Raw genomic sequence first — 18,660 nt, 5'->3', positions numbered from 1 at the left:
TGGTGATCGGGTTGATTGAAGTGTTTTGAAACGGTTTTATTAATTTTTTTTAAGTTGATGTCAGACTTATGATGATTGAAACGGACCCTTAACGAATTTTTTGTCTCCCCAACGTATTGTTCGTCACATTTGTGCAAGAAATGAGATAAATAATATTTTTGCTGTTGCAGTTGAGTTTTTCATTTACTTGAAATATGGAATCTGTGCGTCTATTTCGGAAAGAATTCGTTGGTAAAATGAAGGGACAGGTTTGACAGCGAGGGTTGTTACAAGGATAAACTGAAGAATTTGGTATTGGCAAAAGAATCGAATTATTTTTAGCAGAGATTTTAGCAACAGTTGAGTTTTTAATACCTCTCAAGAACCTTCTAGAATATCAACGTTCGCGCAATTTTTGGAAAACAATTGAACAAGCCTCCTCGAAGTCCTTCTTGCGCGTACAAATTCGGTGAAATCTCAAGATCTGCGACTTTATAATGCCAGAAAAGGTATGTTTAGGATGAAAAGATGATTTGAATAAAAGTTGGTGAGTATCAGTGGGTTTGAAAAAAACTTTAATATCTAATTGATTGGTTTCATGAAAATTGGTATCTTTAAAAACTGTGGTGTCTAGAAAATCAATCTGTTTGTCGCTAATATTAGAAGTTAATTTTACAGAAGGGTGGTGGCTATTGAGAGTATCAAAATATTCCCAAAATTCATCTATTGTATGAGTCCAAATTAAGAAAATATCATCAAGAAATCTTACATAAAAAATTGGTAGTTTGGGACAGAGGAGTGAAACTTCTCTTTCCCATTCTGCCATGAAAATGTTTGCATAAGAGGGCGCAAAGCGTTTTCCCATGGCAGTTCCTGAAGCCTGAAGATAAATATTTTCATTGAAAGTAAAGTCATTACGTTTTAAACAAATTTCCAAAAGTTCAAGAATTTCTTTATCTGGTCTATCAGGATCGCGCTTTCGCTCGAATGCCTGCTTTACAGCGCGTAATCCAGAATCATTGTCAATCTTAGTATACATGCTTTGAACGTCTAAAGAGACTAAAAGGGCATTTTCTGGGATCACGAGTTTCTTTACCTTTTCCACAAAGTCGTTGGTGTCTTTGATATAGGCAGGATGTTTTGAGGCAAGAGGCAGTAAAAAGTGATCAATGTATTCTGATACCCTGTACGATTCGCTTCCACAATCGGAAATAATTGGGCGACCTTTTGGGATTTTATTTGGAGAGAACCACTCAGTTTCAGGATTTTTGTGTATTTTTGGGAGGGTATAAAGATGTCTCTGACGTGGTTCAGGTTAGTCTAGAAAGTACCATTGTGTGGGATAATACCCAATTTCACCCTTGCCAGTGAAAGTATTCAGTATAATATTAAATTTGCATTACAGCATTTTGACTAAAGGTGGTATGATTATGATGATGTTGATTGAATCAGTTCGAAGATTTTTCACTGAACAGTGATTAAACAACCACATGATTGTGACTTGAAGACATAAAGTCCACAGTTCAAGCTGCATATGTACAATTTCACAATAAATTGCTGGTCATCCGATCTCCATGAAAAATGATATTCATGTATTTGACTTATTGTATAGTATAGTTATTATTGGTAGTGATCTCTGCAAAATTATGCACAATAATGTATGACATTGGAGTCTTCGACCTTTGTAAATGTAGTCAAGGGATGCAACTCATGTGTTTTCTGTATGTTAGTAATTAACTAAGTCACTTCAAGGGAAGCAACTCATAATGAAAAAAATATATATACTTTCACCCTACGGAAAGTAGGTTATTGACAGGTTAATCTAGAAAGGACCTATGTGTGAAACGGTACTAAACTTCACCCTAGCCGGCGTATTGGATGCATATCCAAGTAATTCGCATTACAGCATATTATAATAGTATTGTTAAACTAATCCCATCCAACTACAGTCTCCATAAAGATGATTAGTAAAAGTTTGTAAGGAAAAAGAAAATGAATGCTATGAAGGTATATTTTAATTAAGTGATTTAATGATATTTAACAACACGTTATGGCATAAGACGTGTGCTCGATTTTTAATAAACAATGCTATACTGTATCATAGACATGAAAATGTACTACATATACAATTATATTGGGATTAAAATAAAATAGTTCTGCTAAACGACAATAATTTCGAAGCTTATTTTAATGAGAATTTTTAAAATAAAGAAATTGTCTCAAGTTAGTTTGATTTATTAACGATCGACTTTTATATTGGATAAAGATAAAAACTCAAAATCTCTCCTGATTGCACTTTTAATGTAATGAGGAACATTTTGGCTATACCATGTTTCTTCAGATCAAGAACAGAAGTGGATGTTCCCCCCTCCCCCCTCCAATGTGTAGAGAAATAATAATAGACTTTTATATTATAGAGAAATGAAACGAGGCCTTGCAAATGTGAACCGTAAAATAAGACTTATTATAGCAAACAAAATCAGTTTATGTAATGATACTCTTCGTTAGGAATACTGATCCGTTTTGGTTTTTTTTTGGCGTTATTGAATCGAACATCCCCAACAACACGTCTGGGGATAATCAGGAGCGTACACTTTCTTCTCAAATCCATAAACAAAATAATCAGCGGGCGAGTCTTTCCATTTGTAAAATGCCTGAGTTACTGGAATGATTCGAACTTGATGTCGCTGGAATAGAAAAAGTGTTTTTAATTATATTGGAAAATAAAAATACTTTCGTTTATGTAACACATTTCCGCAATAATTGAAATAAAATAATGCTTTACTTCCTACTTGTCTACGCCTGGATGGGTTAACAAGTATTATGACAAAATTGAACGTTGGTCTCTCTTGTAAGTGAGCAACCAACTCAACGATTCAAATAGAAAAATGTTTATCAATGCTTATGACAATTTTCAAGCCACACACATGCCTTTAACTTGAAGAGTAAACAGTTTTGAATGAAAAATTCTATAACATTAAACCTTGTATTTTTTTAACATAAGTTTAATATCTTATGTCCACAATACCTGCATTACTATTCTTTCTGTGGTATAAGCTGCGGCATGTTTTGATACTAAATTTTTTGATGCAATATTGACTTCATTATCAGGAAAATGGGTAATTGGCCAAACCTGAAATCATCAAATAATAATGCAAAGACACGTCTTGTCCATTTTCTATAAGTTTTTTTCACAGATCTTAATATTATGAGAATTTTCATCTGAATTATTAAGGTTTATCTCCAGTATTCACTTAATTTTAAGAGACAGTGTAAGCTACAGAAAATTTGGGAAAGACATAAGTTTTAAATAAAAAATTCGGGAAATACCCGGGGAACAGTTTCTTCAAATGAAATTTGTCCAGAAACTGCACGTATTAGTTCATCGGGTAAGGCAGTTCTCTCCACTATATGATCTTCTAGATGGTTTGTCCTGAAAAAAAAACAGTTGGTCATTAATTTTTTTTTATGCAAACCAAAAATGTTAGACCACATTGAGCTCAGAAATGATTTTTTTTTATCTCACAAATTTCGGTATACAATTCTCAAGTGCCTTCCAACCCAAACAGTTCCCTTGAAAATAACCCGACTGGAAATTCCCATTCTGTAAATTCATATTTGAAGTAATAATTTCGTCAGTGGCAATTTTCATTAACAATCCAAAACTCTCAGTAGTATTTTGAAATTGATATTTCAATTCATACAAACAAAATAGAAAGCTAATCTCCTCTGAAAGTAATAAGGTCGGACATAATGGAGGAATGCACGTGACTGAGCACTGTTTGAAAGCATGCTCCCAATCAGCGGAAATTATCCAATTTAAATCATCAGACAAAGCTAGGGCAAATTATAAAACGGCAAGAGGTTGAAAAAAATTTGAATTATACAGTCATACATGTAGAATCACAACCGCCATGAAGATAAAATGTTGTAAAATTTCTAATGTTCACTTACCAAATAATAGTCAATTGGATAAAGAATTTCAAACTACATCGTCCTTGACAGGTTGGACAGGTGATTGTTCCAAAACCATCACAAGTATAACACCTATCACAAAAAACATACCAAATTAATACAGAGCAATAGAATGGCATTTTAGTTGGAATCCTAGAAAGAAAACCCCTGTTTCAAAACTGATTATCTATGAAGGTGAGCAATCTCTGTATTGTGTAAATTGCGATAAGAACTATGTTAAAATATTGCTGACCGTTTTCTACCTGAACCATCGCAATGACAGCAACATCTATGTCTACGTTCACCATCTTCATAATACGTCTCACTTCCACTTCCATTACAATGATGACAAAATAACTAGAAACCGAGGAATAAATTTAAAACAACAAGAGAAAAATGGATAAATCAGAAAAGAGAAATGGGATAAGAAAACAGCAATAGCGGAATAGATAATAAAACAACAGAGGAATAGATAAGAAACAACAGAGGAATAGATAAGAAAACAACAGAGCAATAGATAAGAGGTATAGATGAGAAAACAACAGAAGAATAGTTTGAAAATAAAACCGCAGTAGGGGATTGAATTGAAAAATAACCCAGAAAAAAAGGAATAGATTAAAAGCAGCAATAGAGGAATAGATTATAAACGGCATCAGGGAAGTGCTTAAGAAAACAGCGATAGAGGAATAGATTATAAATGGCAAGAGGGAAGTAGTTAAGAAACAGCAATAGAAGAATATATTATAAACGGCAACAAAGTTTAGAAAACAGCAATAGGGAAGTGAATTAGAAACAACAACAGAGGAATAGATTATAAACAGCAACGGGGAATAAGTTAAGAAAACATTAACAGAGAAATAGATTAAAAACAGCAATATAATAAATGAAATTCGTACATTCTTGCATACCATGCTGAGTAATTCTATCTGTCCAGAGATCCATTTTGGCATACAATCGATTTGAACCAAATGATTTCATACTGAAATTCCTCAACTATCGTCCCTAAAGTACAAAACCTCCAATACTTACTCTCCCGCGACCATGGCATCTAAAACATCGTACTCTACCAGTTTGTTGGCATTCATGACAAGGCTAGAATAATATAAACAATATATATAACGCAATGGAAAATTAAATATATAAATTATAATTATTATCATAAGTGAAGCTTTATATCATCTTATTAAACAGGACCAATTATATTCTACGGCATATGTCATGAGACCCAAAAATCATATCCAACCATACCGTCAAACTGGTTTTTTACTTGAAAGTATTTGACAGAGCTGGTCCCATATCCAATTTTTGTTAATGTTTGAGGACTTCCCTTCTCGGGAACATCTGACTGAAATAATTACTCAGCAGTAAACTTACTTTGACTCCGGCAGTATGTGGTACTTCTATTTGAACCTTACCATTTTTAAACATTGCAGGAATTTGAACTTGTATATCCCATGGTCCCGGTGCTGGACCGTTTTGTGGAACGTCTAGATTTTGACCTAAAAACATAAAACGTAGAATTCTAGTAATGGCCATTCCAATCATTAACTTCGATAGATGTATTTGCTCATGAAAATAAATTAATACCAACCAGACCAGAAAATGATTGGTAAAGTTTGAATTGTTTTTCGCAGAGTATTCCATTTTACGACATTTATGATAAATGCAACACAATTGAAAATGAAGACCCATGCAGTAACTGGTTTTAATCATTTGGGCCAATGTACTTTGTAGACGTTTAGGCATTTACTACAGATGGTATGCTAAATTATCCATGAGGTTTTCGAAACAGATCCTTGTGATATAGCAACTTACCAACAAATGGCTCATAAGCCCACGCTGTAGACCGTGCTTCTCCAAACGTTTCTAGTGTGTACTGAATTAATGTAATTAAAGTTTACATTAAGGATAATATAAAAGACGCTTTGAACGAATTTAGTATCATATCAAAATGGAGGTATATTTTGATTTGCAAAAGAGAAAAAAACATATTGCCCGTTTGATATTTTATTTTTAGTTTTATAGACCATTTTAGAGAAATCATTTGCCAGAAATAATATCTAACAGTAACATTTAAGGCAAATAATTATGTCCCATCCCATTTAATAAATTGACCACTCTTGTAACAAACTATAATTAGAATTACATGGAAGGCGCTGGTAGATTGTAAATCTGTATACGTCATTTCCTGTGCTGCCTTTTTACCGTAACAACAATGTTCTGCTACATAACCCATCAATGCTTCTCTCGCTTCTTCTTCAGTGATAGATGGTACGCTGAAAGATTTTAATATTCAGAGAAGATGTGTCTAAAATTAGCATTGTGTATCCGAAAGCCGATACAGTTTTGGGCGAATCTTAAAGTGCTACAATTATCTGCATAGCTCAGTGGGTTCACTTCATATATGTGCATTAATTTAATCATTATTTCTTCAGTAAGCTAGAAAGAGCAAAGGGTATTCACTTACTTTTTAAATTCTCTGTGTTCTGGGGGACCACCCTGACTATCATCATACGATGGTGGCGGAAGACAGGCTGAAAATTTGCAACAGGAATGATTGAGATTTAAATAATGCTATTCAGCAACCCATCTAAACCAGCAGTCCACTGACATGGCATGACAAGAAATACCTTCACTGCCAAATTTGATACATAGCGATGTGTTACTTATTTGTTTAAACGCACGACTGTCATCGGCTGTAGGGACGTATGAAATTGGCATAACCATAGCTGTATAGTCACAAAAGAAATTGTATGGAGGCTTACCTTACGCCCTACATTTCTGCAATAGATTAATATAATGAAGACACCAATGTAGTGCAGCAGGGTAGCATCCCGAACCTCCCTTTTTCGTTTTCATACTGTAAACGAGTCACCAATGTACTACGCGGCCTCTGCTTATTATTATTTTCATGTACTTCCCTAAAATTCTCACTTTAAAATATTATGTCTACTTACATGCATCAAACCCAATATTTTCATATCCACTGACTTTTTCCAAATTACTAGTTGATGGTGCTGAAGGTATTGGTGCTTTCATATTTGGGTCATCTTTAACGTCAGCTGCAGGCATATCACCTTGGTAAGCTTGTGGTGGTGCTGCTCCGGCTGGTGGTGCTGCCCCGGCGGGTGGTGCTGCTCCTCCATATCCTTGACTGTAATGAAATGCGAATATATCAAAGAGGACCAAGAAGTAACAAAGGTGTGCCTACCATTCCCATTGCTTCGTCATCTTCATGGACTATACCTTAGGGTAGGAACGAGCAGGACATTATAGTTGTATATTGTCGATAGTCATATCTTCATAAGGTCATTTTTATCAACATGAAATTCATGGTTCAATGTTACTATTAATCAGTAGTTATATCTTTTGTACTCTTTTCAGACATACTGAATATATGTCGTATTTGTAATTTGTATGTGTGCATTCAAAGAAGACATCTTTAAAAAAAATCTAGGCTGCTGATGTGTTTATATCAATTTTAGTATAGTTTCATGTTAGTATTCTACCCTGAAGTACAACATATTTGTAGTACATGCAGGAGGTTTCTCTCGGTACAAATTACACGTAACTTTTGTGTTTTGTAATCTTTAATACATTTTAAGTTTAATTTAATGGCGAACAAATATTAGCAAAGTATCATGACATACAGGAATTTTCATTGCCAAGCCAAACAGAATAATATTGTCAAGAGCTCAACTTACGCTGTTGATACACACTTTGAATGAAAATCACAAGAAGAAAATCGACTTGAAGGCCCTATCCTAATCACAATACAAAAGTCAAAGCCCAAAATGGGAGTTGGCTTGAAACTGATCTCTGATCTTCAAACACAAACTGAGTTGAAAAATTCGACGGATACGGCACAAATATCAGGATAGATTCTAGGTTTCATAGGTCTGTAAGCAAGCTTCTAACGCACATGGCAACTCATTGGACAGGGACCAGAAATCCACCTTTGGCTACTCGCGGATATTATTTCAAAATTAGCGCGACCACTATGTCACAGTAACCCTGAATAAGTGGGCGGTACTTGTCGAGTTATAGCTTACTATTCATTGTACTATAAAAACAATTCCGTAAAAGTATATTTGATTAATTCTGTCAATCAAAAATCTCCAGATCGTCCAAAGAATGGAGAAATCGGGAGTAAAAGTAGTATAGTAGTGGATACCTCCACAGAGAAGTACCATGAGGTGTTTCGAAAAGAGTAAGCATGAATTGCTTGTGTATTGCGTATCAAACAATGAATGTCCCTTTTTTTACTTACCCGGCAGCAGGTCCACTGCCTAATAAAGGCTGTTTTTCGGCCATGGCGAATTTGATAAAATAGCAGTTATATTTCCTTGTGTCGTTTACAATTCTCACTCACTTACTGCATTGAATACCTCGATCAGTCACATGACTACCTAATCATTTACTATAAATAGCTCTCACATGATCAAAGTGGGCGTCAAATGAACCAATTTCTAACCTTGAAACAGTAGTATAAGAAATATTTCCTTTTTCGTCTGATTTTCTTACTTTATGAAGTAAAGTATGCCGGAATGTTTTTAAATAAGCTCTATTCATTTGTCACATCGCTTGATGAATCCTTGTTCTTTTAAAATCACGCGCTTTTGACAGCCGCAGAAATCTACCAAATTTGTATACGTTCGCAACGACAATTCTGCAATAGTAATTCCGGTAATTACCATGAATATGTCTACAATATTTATAAGCATTCATTATTAAAATCCATGAGAAAATATGCAAGAACATCCTTATATATATACTTACGTAGCCATAATTTGTCGACGTATTTAAGCTAAACTGTCGTCTTCTTCATATATAGGTGTAAAAGTTGAGAAATAGAACGATAAGATACTATAATTGAAACATCTATATTTCAGATCAACATGTCCTTACAAGATAAACCATGGACTCTGATAACGTTTTACATCACTAGAAAATTTCATCTCAATCAGCAAGTTTCTAGATATTGTGAAATCTCATTTTGATCTACATTCTTAATTTGCGAATAAAGCAAAGATAAATACATGTATCAGGTTTACAGATGCGGGTATAATATATCCCAATTATGTGTTATAGGTCAGTTTAAAGGGGGACATTTATTATTACATGTACCAAGTGAACAGTCTATATATTTTGCGCCACGTTAGTCGATCAAACCTACATCAAAATCTCGGAGCTACGACTAAAATGGAAATGTTACGTGAGAAAAGTAGTGGATCAAGGGACATAATTCGTGAGTCACTATCGTACAATTTACCCTTGAGCTCTTGCTATCTCAATTGAATATGCGAGTAACGACATAGGTATATGAATCAATGTAAAGCTAAAAGGAATTAACATTTTAGTGCAAGTCTATTTTCCATTAGTTTTTTTCGTTTGTGCACGACAATAAAGATTGTAAAAGCTGTAAAGGCTACATAATTTGATGAGTGATACTTTTTTCCGATTTCTCTGTACGGAACTTTGTATTATTTTACTACGGGATAATAATAAGCTTTTCATTATTTATGGATCCGAATCAGGTCCAATAATTTAATCATAGGGTCCGCATGGGAAGCTCAAGCCGACTTGAGTCGACAGCAACTGCATTTTGTAAGCACCAGGACATATTAATAGATTAAGTTCTGCCATGCACCGACGACTAAAAATGCTCAAGATTTACCTTATAGCACAAATAGGATCTTGTTGTCGACCTGGCCTAAGCTGAGCACAGTTGCTGGCATTTGGTCACTTTCCGATATGAGTTTTATTCGCACATTGGGATCCTTGAATATGCGAGTAACGACATAGGTCAACAAAAGAAACAAAAGTAAGATCTTGCATCCATTGATCTCACTAATATTGAAGATGCTGGAATCCAAAGCCAGGATGACATGACGTAATGTGACTTTGCCAATCTTGTCTTTTTTTTTTAAATTGTATTCTTAATGAGTGTAAATATTGCTGGTATTTATTCACTTTGGTCTTCATGACGAACAAAAGCTCATAATAAACTTGCTTGAGATAGTTGACGCCTTGGGTTCCGATTTGGCCGAATTTCTTCTGCAAATATTCAAAATGGCTTGCCAAATTTTTGTGATTGGGAACTATAACCAAATGCCTATATGTTCTCCATTATCTAAAATACTTGTAATACAAAATATTGTAGTCGACAATTGCCACTATTTCCGAATGACGTCCGCTACGTTTGTTCATAGGTCATGATTGGTCACAGATTTATATTGGATAAATGTGTTCGTCTGAATAACTCGAGAAGTAGTTTCATTGGCCATGGGACTCTACTTCTATCGGCAAAGTTGGCGGCACAAAATTCTGTGAGACCGTATTCTTCCGTCTGTTTGCATTGAAAACCGAGTACAAAAAAAAACTCCAAAATAGTAGAATAAAGCCTTTGTTTTGACGAAATTCCATTTTTCAACCCGGTTTCCCCCTTTCAGTGTTGCAGATAAGAGGGGTTGACATCGAAGAAGCGTATAGTCGTTTGGATATGAAAATATACCGATGCTCCGTGTGCTACAGGCTGTGCACGTTAAAGATCCCTCGACAGTTGGAAATCGAAAAAGAGCAGGCTTATGCCACTGTCCTGGCAAAATTTCCCTCATTGCACAATGCATGGCGTTGCCCGCCTTTATTGGTGCAGAAAAGTTGGACGTAAAACTCCATTCATTTCATTTGACAAAATTTCCCTCATTCAAAGTTGTAGGAACTGAAGGCAAGAACGAAAAACTACATTTTATTTACTATCAATTGTCAATACTTAAATCTAAAAACATTACAAAACACGATCGTGATAATGTTTATCCACATTGAATTATTGATACAATTAATGTATTATAGAATAGTTTGTAAATACGTTTAGTGTACATTAAATATTGCTAATTATTAATACCGTTAAATAAATACAAGCCCATTAAGTCATGGTTTTTATTCTTTGCTACCAGCTTTTCCTGAACCTCAGAATTGTGAGGTTTTTATAGATTTATAAAAGTCATAAAACCGTGTTCACGTCTGAAAAGCACTTTTAAAATAGATTTTTATGATTTCGAATTGTCGGAGTGACCACGGACGAAATGTTCGATGGTTATATGAAAATACAATATAAATACTCAATAAAAACGTCTGTACATTTAATCTTGATAGTACAATAAAAAAAACTAATTATATATTATATAGAAACCGGGTTATATAATAACTTAAGTAGAAACCGGGTATTAATGTTACTTTTTGTAGAATACGGGTAATATGATTACTAATTATAGAAACCGGGTTATATAATAACTTGAGTAGAACCGGGTAATATGATTACTAATTATTGAAATCGAATCTGTTTACTTATTGTAAAATCCGGATAATATGATTACTTATTGTTGTAATCGGTTAATTAACATGATTACTAATTGTAGAAACCGGGTAATATGATAACTAATTATAGAAAACGAATACTATGATTACTAACTTCAAAATAGTAAGTTGCATATTGAAAGACAAGCACGGAAACATGAAATAGTACAAGTTGTCCACTTGATATTGATTTGTACAAAATGTCAAAATCCAACTTCGAAAGCAATTATTCCAAAATATATAGCATGAATCAAACAGGTACCCAGCATACAAATTACGAAAGATGCCATGTTCATATGCTTGGCTCGTTTTTTAAACTCCGAAGCCTTCACCACAGCTGTTGAACCAGAATCTTTGGCTTGTTCGCCTTGTTGATGAAAATATACCACTAGAACTGTGGCCAAAGTGGACAAAGCACTGAGGAACACCAAACTTATGATGTAAACAGCAAGGAGACATACATTATCCGAGTTACTAGGTAATACGCTTACCACAAGCGTGATCAAAACTGTATACGACAAAAGAATTGAGATGCTTAAAGATACCTTTTCCCCGGATTCCACGGGTAACAGAAACACCAAATTAGTAAGCAATGATAGGATTACGATTGGTAGTATTATATTCAAAATTTGAAACATGTATCGCCTCTTTAAAAGTATCGTATATTGCAGAAGGTAATCACTAACGACCTTTGAATATTTAAAATAAACGATTTCCCATTCCGAATTCTCTTCGAACGAGGAGAAAATAATTGGTTGATGGCCTTCAAGAGTAACTCCATCCAACATAGAAGACCACAGGCCAGCATTAATGTTACACATCTGAGAATCAAATGGAAAGTGTCTAATGTTAATTTTGCAGTACGTGCTGAACTTGGATCCTGGATACCAACCGACACTTCCATTCCAATAGATCAAACTTCTGGAAGGTGCTACTTCGATGGGTCCAAAGTTAATGTCAGAATTAAATATTTGAATATCGGGCGTCCAAATTTTATCAGCAGAAATCGTTAAAATGTCTACTCCATATTCAGTTCGATTCCAAACTAGAAATTCATCCTTCCATTTGAAAGAGCACCATCCCGTGAACGTCAGCCTCTGTTGTTTCTCATCGATACCGCTCAGAGAGTACAGATTAAATGATACGACCACATTGATTATATGGCTGACATTGTATCTCGGTTTTACTAATGTGTTGTAATCGTCAAATAAAGTTTCAAATAGAGGAGTTGTGCCCTTAACCAAACCTCTACACACGTAAAGTTGCCCTAACAACGTGATGATCAACAGAGCCCTCATCATCCTTTGACAGAATCGTGTTTATAATCCGAAATATATCAGTAATCTTTTAGAATTATCAACAACAAAATATATCTTGGCTTTCGTCGGTTGTATGGTTTTTGTCATTGAATCGGGTTTACTGCTGTGATTAGTGTGAATTCTAGAAAATCACTTGGTTAATCAGAACTTGTCTAGTTAGTCTGTTAACTGTCCTTCAACGTATTAATCATTTTATTCCAACTGATGATGCACGGTTTATCGGAAACACATAATGATCACCATGGAATTGCATGCAATTAACAACTCGCTTTCATACAGACTGTTCTGATGCTGCACGGTTAATCGGAAACACATAATGATCACCATGGAATTGCATGCAATTAACAACTTGCTTTCATACAGACTGTTCTGATGCTGTACGGTTTATCGGAAACACTTATCAGAGCTCCGATTTCCATATTTAAGTCCATAAAATACATTTATCAGGTAGAGACTACAGCCTATTGCTTCGCAGACAATGACTAGATAACAAACTACTCAATTCAATTGAATGACAATAGTTCTGTTAACAAAATAAATATAACAATAAATAACATTATTCCGTTTATAGAATTCCTCAAGGACAAAATATAATTCATTATTAACGTGTTAGAATTTGTTGCGAAAATCACATGCAATGTAATGTTTTGTGTCCCATTTGTATGTCTTATATCGTACCCATTATCGATTCTTCTAATACGAAATTCGTCCCTCATCACTATTGAAAATGGCCAACGCCATGTTGTGTGCAACTAGGGAAAATTACATTAGCAATAGCCTACCCTTTTCGATTTTTAATTATTGAATGATATTAATGATGCAAACTATACCTCGGGCTAATGCATTTTCAGCCATGGAATTAGTGTGTTGCTTCCTCAAAATTATACATTTTACGTGGAACAAAGCCATCCAGGCATGAAATAAATCCCGCTTCCAATTTTGGGGGCAGCGTAACCTCCACTCATGACCTCGAAACTATTCACAGTGTAGTTAGTTTCATTTGTTTGTATGCAATGAACTTATGTAATCTCTGTACTCTATCAAATAAGATTATTCAGCCTTTCATCTCTTCTAAATTTAATGAAGGTTTTAAACGTTGAAAGATAAGTTTTTATTTTCTATAAAGTGAAACATCTGTGAAAATTCAACAATTTGAATCAGATGTAGTTCATGTTTTTTTACCGGAACTTAACACAGTTTAAAGGGAACTGGTTGAAATGCAAATGAACGTAATTTCTGTGCTTGGTGTATTCGAAAAATTCATTTTTAAGCAAAGCAGAGAAATACGATTGTGTCGGACTGGGCAATGTGCAATATTATTTCAATTCGAGACTTCGGTGAAGAAGCATTACGAACACAATATTGTCACAATATGTTGTCCGTGGTCCATCGATCTGTTCACATAATGTCCCGTACTCTCACTCCAAAGGCTACAATTTTGATTCTTTTAATGTTTGGTTGGATTTTCACCTATACAATGGCGTGGTGCCAGACAGGGTAAACTTACTCTTCTAGACATATGATTGCCCTTTTCACTATTAAATACTTACTCATCATTGATATACTTCCTCGCGTGAAAAGTTCATTAGCTGCTACCAATGTTTCGTCAATTAGTTGCTTGGATTTCGGGTTTTTTTTGCGGTTCGGATCGTTAGTATTTGGTTGATTTATGATACCTATCGATTTTCGTAATAATCGAATGATTTTTCCCCGACTTTCAGCATTTAAATAAAAAAAATAGTGTATAGGACATGTACCATCTGGTGCTCGGTCACCAGACAATAATTATAAGACTGTTGACATTCACTGTTGGATTTTATGTTTGTAATAAGACGGGAATGATGCCTTTCATGTTACTGGATGAACAGACCACTCTTCACCGATTTTCAGTTTTTGGACCACCTTCAGGGTACCATGAAATGATTTCAAGGTTCTCATAGACAAGTAACGAAAAGAGGGACCAGCGTTTTGCCTACTACATGATGCTGACGTCTTCTCATGAGCTGTAAGTAGGATTTTCATAGACAAAAATAGCTCAGTTGAATACACATGAACACCACCTGGTTATGTGGCTCACAACAGCGACATATCAATTCCTTGATCATGAATTTAGTGTTACTTCCGGTTTCTTTAAAGACAAGAATTTGTTTAGTAAATACTGGTGAACACGAAAACTTTCTTGGAATTTCTCTTTGAGATTTATCATTTGTCTACCAATTGTTAAAACACGCATTTGATTCTTCGTTGCGTTTAACATAAATTCCCACATCTTACATGGAAATTATTAAGCCTGGTTACATGCAAATTGTAGAATCGTCATGTTGATGGAATTCGAAACATCTTTGGCTATTAATTACATCTGTTTTTCAAGAATAGTCAACATTTCTAAGACACCTTTTTATTTTGATATGAAATAGATTCTTATTTAATGCTAATTCTGGTGTATGTAATGATTACTGTGCCAGTTGGGTTCGCATATTTCATAATTATGTCGTATAGCAAAATCTTGATTGTGCAAGGTTCTTTGTAACAAGAATCCACCCACGCACAGTTCTCCATCGTTTTCTCTAGCAAATTAATGATACACGCCAATTCTAAAGATTGTCAATTGCAATAGCAACATCAAAAGGGAGACAACTGCAAAAAAATATGCGAGACACAATTTGAGCTGCATTCCTTTACCATACGACCCTGGATTCAAACCAAATCATCTCTTCGTAACCGTTTCACTCCCAAGAAGACTGCCACTTATTGTTTCAACTGACTGTCAAGTTAGACTAGCATGTACAGACGAAGACGTACAAGTTCATTGAGACCCTCTTACTCTATAATTCGAGAGAGCTTCATAATAATAATAAATCAGACACACATTTGACTTTTGCAAACTGGCCAAAAAATGCTTTTGTAAGAAAATAAGAGGACAAGGGTATATCTCAACAGCAATGTCTGGTAGATGGTGCTTTCATTCTTATGTTTCTGCACTAAAAAAAGAACAAAAATTTGCATATAGCAATAGAAAAATATGTCTTATAATATAAAATCTCTCTTTACAATAACATTTATAAAGCAACATCTTGGTTACCTATTGGATAATAGGTCATATACAGATTTTATGATATATTTATATTTGATGATCAAATCAAAGCATTTTGGATAACAATTACTCTCTACAGTTGGTCTAGACCCAGTACAATCAAAATAGTATTTCTCTAAACAGCTATCTGAAAATTGTGTTATATTATTACCATACCAAGTAAACAATGCCACATTACTAGTTTCATAGAGGTTCTTACAAATACAGTTGACCAAAAATTGATTAGTAATGTTAACATCTAAATGCCATATTTTATTTTAGTAATTTTCGTGTAATGGATAGGTCTCAATGTGATCTTTGAAAACTGCTTATCTAATTCCAACAAAATATTGGTTTCCATACAGGTGTTATGCTCTAGTAATACAAACATCTAAATGTCAATTAAACAATGCCATATTTCATTTTAGTAATTGTATTGTCAAGAACTATTACTCAATGTGATCTTGAAAAGTGCTTAATCAATTTTCAAACAAAATATTGCTTCCCATAAAGGTGTTATCTCTAGTAATGCAATTATCTAAAGGCCAATGCCATATTTCATTTTAGTAATTGTATTGTCAAGAAGTATTACTCCATGTGATCTTGAAAAAAATGCTTAATTAACTTCACTGAAATTGATATTGCTTGATGAAAGAATGATGTGATGGCCAGCACATAATATGATACTCAATAAGACACTATGTTACACAGCAGTTATCACAAAAAAACCACAATTAGGATCAACTACACTCAACTAAAAAAAACCATAAAATGACTTTGGATGGCTTAAAAAGTGGCATTTTAGTCAACAAGCTAAATTAATTTTTTTAAAAGTTTAAATTGATCTGAATGCCAAAAACACACTAAAGTATCCTGTAGAGACCTAAGTTTAGTGAAATGGTCTTGGTGCAGATCCACAATATAGGTAAATCTTAAGAACCAACAGTTCATCTTAAAACAATACAAAATTTAAATACAAAATGCAAGTGAATTATTCTTGATTGAGAAATAGAGCTTAAATTTAGCAGACTGATTTTCCATAACAAATATGAACACATAATTTTGAAATGCAAAAGAGACTGTTTTGGTCAATCCAGTCCAATGCCCAAATAGTAATTGATGTGAACACTTGAGCAGAGAATTCTTGTTCTGAGGTTATTCTTGATGGACGTTCTCATCCATGTGATAAAGAAAGCAACTTTGTGTATCAACTTGCATTCCCTTTCATTTTAAGTCAAAATAGCAAACCAAACAATGATCATTTATATTGTTATACAAGATGCCAAATTTAAATGCCTAAGCTATGAGATAGCCACAGAAATGCACCATGTAATATCAGCTGGTAATCCAAATTTGCTAAAAATAGCTCAAAGTCTTCATCTTTTATGCCAGAGACCTAAATTTAAAGTAGTTAAGCCTGGAAGCTTCATGATTTTTTCTAAACCAACAGTAGTTATTCGTGTACACCCATACAAGTCAATAGATTTCAACTGCTTCAGTTTTTCACCAATTGCACTTAAGCTCACGTCTGTTATTCGACCACATTGTCCAATGTTGAGAGTTGTCAACTCGTGTAAACTGTTGGCAAGTTTTTGTATACCATCGTCACTTATATTACATGCACTTAAACTCAGTCTTCGTAAGCTGTACATTCCTTGAGAGAGAAATGCAAGACCTTGGTCACCCACTTTATCACAAAAACTCACATCCAGAGCTTCAATGGTTGACCCACCCCCTTCAGCTAAAAATCCTAAACCAGTGTCACTAATATTATCACAACTTCTTAAGTTTAATTCTCGTAAGTTTGTCATTTTGGAGAGGAATTTGATACCACTATCTGTCACACTACCACAAAAACTGAGATTAATAGTTTTAAGATGACACAAACCCACACTGACATGTCTTAAAGCATGATCTGTCAATTTTTGACAGTCTTGAAGACCAAGATATTCAAGTCTAGCATTACCAGTCTCTTCTTTACCATCATCAGTTTTAGTATTCACAAATGCAGACTGAGACATACTAGAGAAATGTCCCGTCCCTTGATCCAAATTTCTGAATTTTAAACTTTCAGTTCTGGAAGATGCTGAAGCAGGGGGAGATAACCCAGCTAAATGTCCAATACCTTGATCAGAAACATGTCGACAACTTCGTAGATTTAATTGCTTTAGGTTTCTTAAGCTGCAGGCTATTAACGATAAGCCTACATTTGTGATGTGGCAGCACCCTCCTAATTCTAGCACCTCCAAATTCTTTAAATACTGAGCTATTCGGACCAAACTGTTATCGGTTACTTGTTTACACAAGCTTAAATTCAACACGGTCATGGAGGATATATCTTGTGAAAATGCATGTCCTAAGCTAGCATCCGTAACATTGAAACATCCACTTAAATTAAGGCTTTCCAAATTAGGGATCCCAAACACAACATCCCTTAAACTTCTTCTTAAACTTAATATTTGAACTCTTTTTATCCCACGCCTACATAAACTTGGAAACAAAGAAGGATTGGCACGTCTTAGGTGGAGTTTGGCTTCAACATTTCTCCAAACCATACGGTTATAACACGCATCTCTCCAGCTTAAACATACCTGGGATACTCGGCCTTTGTCCTTTATATCCAAATACTGGAAAATCATAGCCAGAATCTCCGGAAAAAGGGTGGATATATGAGTCCCGTTCTTCGACTTCAATAAAATGTCCTCCATGTTTGGTCGAGCGCGAGCACACATCACGTGATACATGTACCACGGCGGGTAATGAAGAGAATTCTGATTGGTTTAAAATAAAGAAGTTAAAGGATGCTCTCAGTCGGGATTGTCATGACGGTATATTGATATGGGCAAAGAACTATGCTAGTAGACTTGTTTTTCTAGTCACAATGAGAAACGCGCGTAACGTCAGAAAAATCGTCTGCAAATTTTACCACACGATATGACGAATGGAATGAGATGAATTGGGTGACTACATGCTTTAACT

General features: G+C 34.6%; 3 protein-coding genes across 3 annotated transcripts; all 3 read right to left on the bottom strand.

The window, feature by feature from the left end:
• Positions 1 to 2,519: 2,519 nt before the first annotated feature.
• Positions 2,520 to 6,208, bottom strand: LOTGIDRAFT_130878 (hypothetical protein; the record flags this gene model as incomplete). Its single annotated transcript, XM_009065842.1, has 9 exons — positions 2,520 to 2,666; positions 3,008 to 3,112; positions 3,310 to 3,412; positions 3,934 to 4,026; positions 4,187 to 4,290; positions 4,963 to 5,025; positions 5,308 to 5,432; positions 5,749 to 5,809; positions 6,080 to 6,208. Coding segments are annotated over 9 exons (930 nt in total), but the record flags the coding sequence as incomplete, so codon positions are not given.
• A 5,455-nt stretch (positions 6,209 to 11,663) lies between these two features.
• Positions 11,664 to 12,512, bottom strand: LOTGIDRAFT_54546 (hypothetical protein; the record flags this gene model as incomplete). The annotated part of the gene is made up of 1 exon (XM_009065817.1): positions 11,664 to 12,512. A coding segment is annotated over one exon (849 nt), but the record flags the coding sequence as incomplete, so codon positions are not given.
• Positions 12,513 to 15,610: 3,098 nt separating this feature from the next.
• On the bottom strand, positions 15,611 to 18,398 carry LOTGIDRAFT_221404 (hypothetical protein). The gene is made up of 2 exons (XM_009065841.1): positions 17,750 to 18,398; positions 15,611 to 17,653 (listed from the first exon to the last, which is right to left on the bottom strand). The coding sequence occupies exons 1-2, from the start codon at positions 18,387 to 18,389 to the stop codon at positions 17,058 to 17,060; spliced, it is 1,236 nt and encodes a 411-aa protein (XP_009064089.1). The 5' UTR covers positions 18,390 to 18,398; the 3' UTR covers positions 15,611 to 17,057.
• Positions 18,399 to 18,660: the final 262 nt, after the last annotated feature.

The sequence above is a fragment of the Lottia gigantea genome (genome assembly GCF_000327385.1).
Source record: "Lottia gigantea unplaced genomic scaffold LOTGIsca_71, whole genome shotgun sequence".
Classification (NCBI taxonomy): Eukaryota; Metazoa; Mollusca; class Gastropoda; family Lottiidae; genus Lottia; species Lottia gigantea.
Note: the sequence above shows the minus strand (reverse complement) of the source record. Positions and strands in the feature narration are given on the sequence as shown.

What these genes read in the sequence shown, in the direction of transcription:
- LOTGIDRAFT_221404 (XM_009065841.1), bottom strand. Translation starts at nt 18,389, where the DNA reads ATGGAGGACATTTTATTGAAGTCGAAGAACGGGACTCATATATCCACC. An exon ending in AGCATCTTCCAGAACTGAAA is followed by an intron (nt 17,654 to 17,749) that starts GTTTAAAATTCA and finishes ATGGTAAAGAAG; the next exon opens with AGACTGGTAATGCTAGACTT.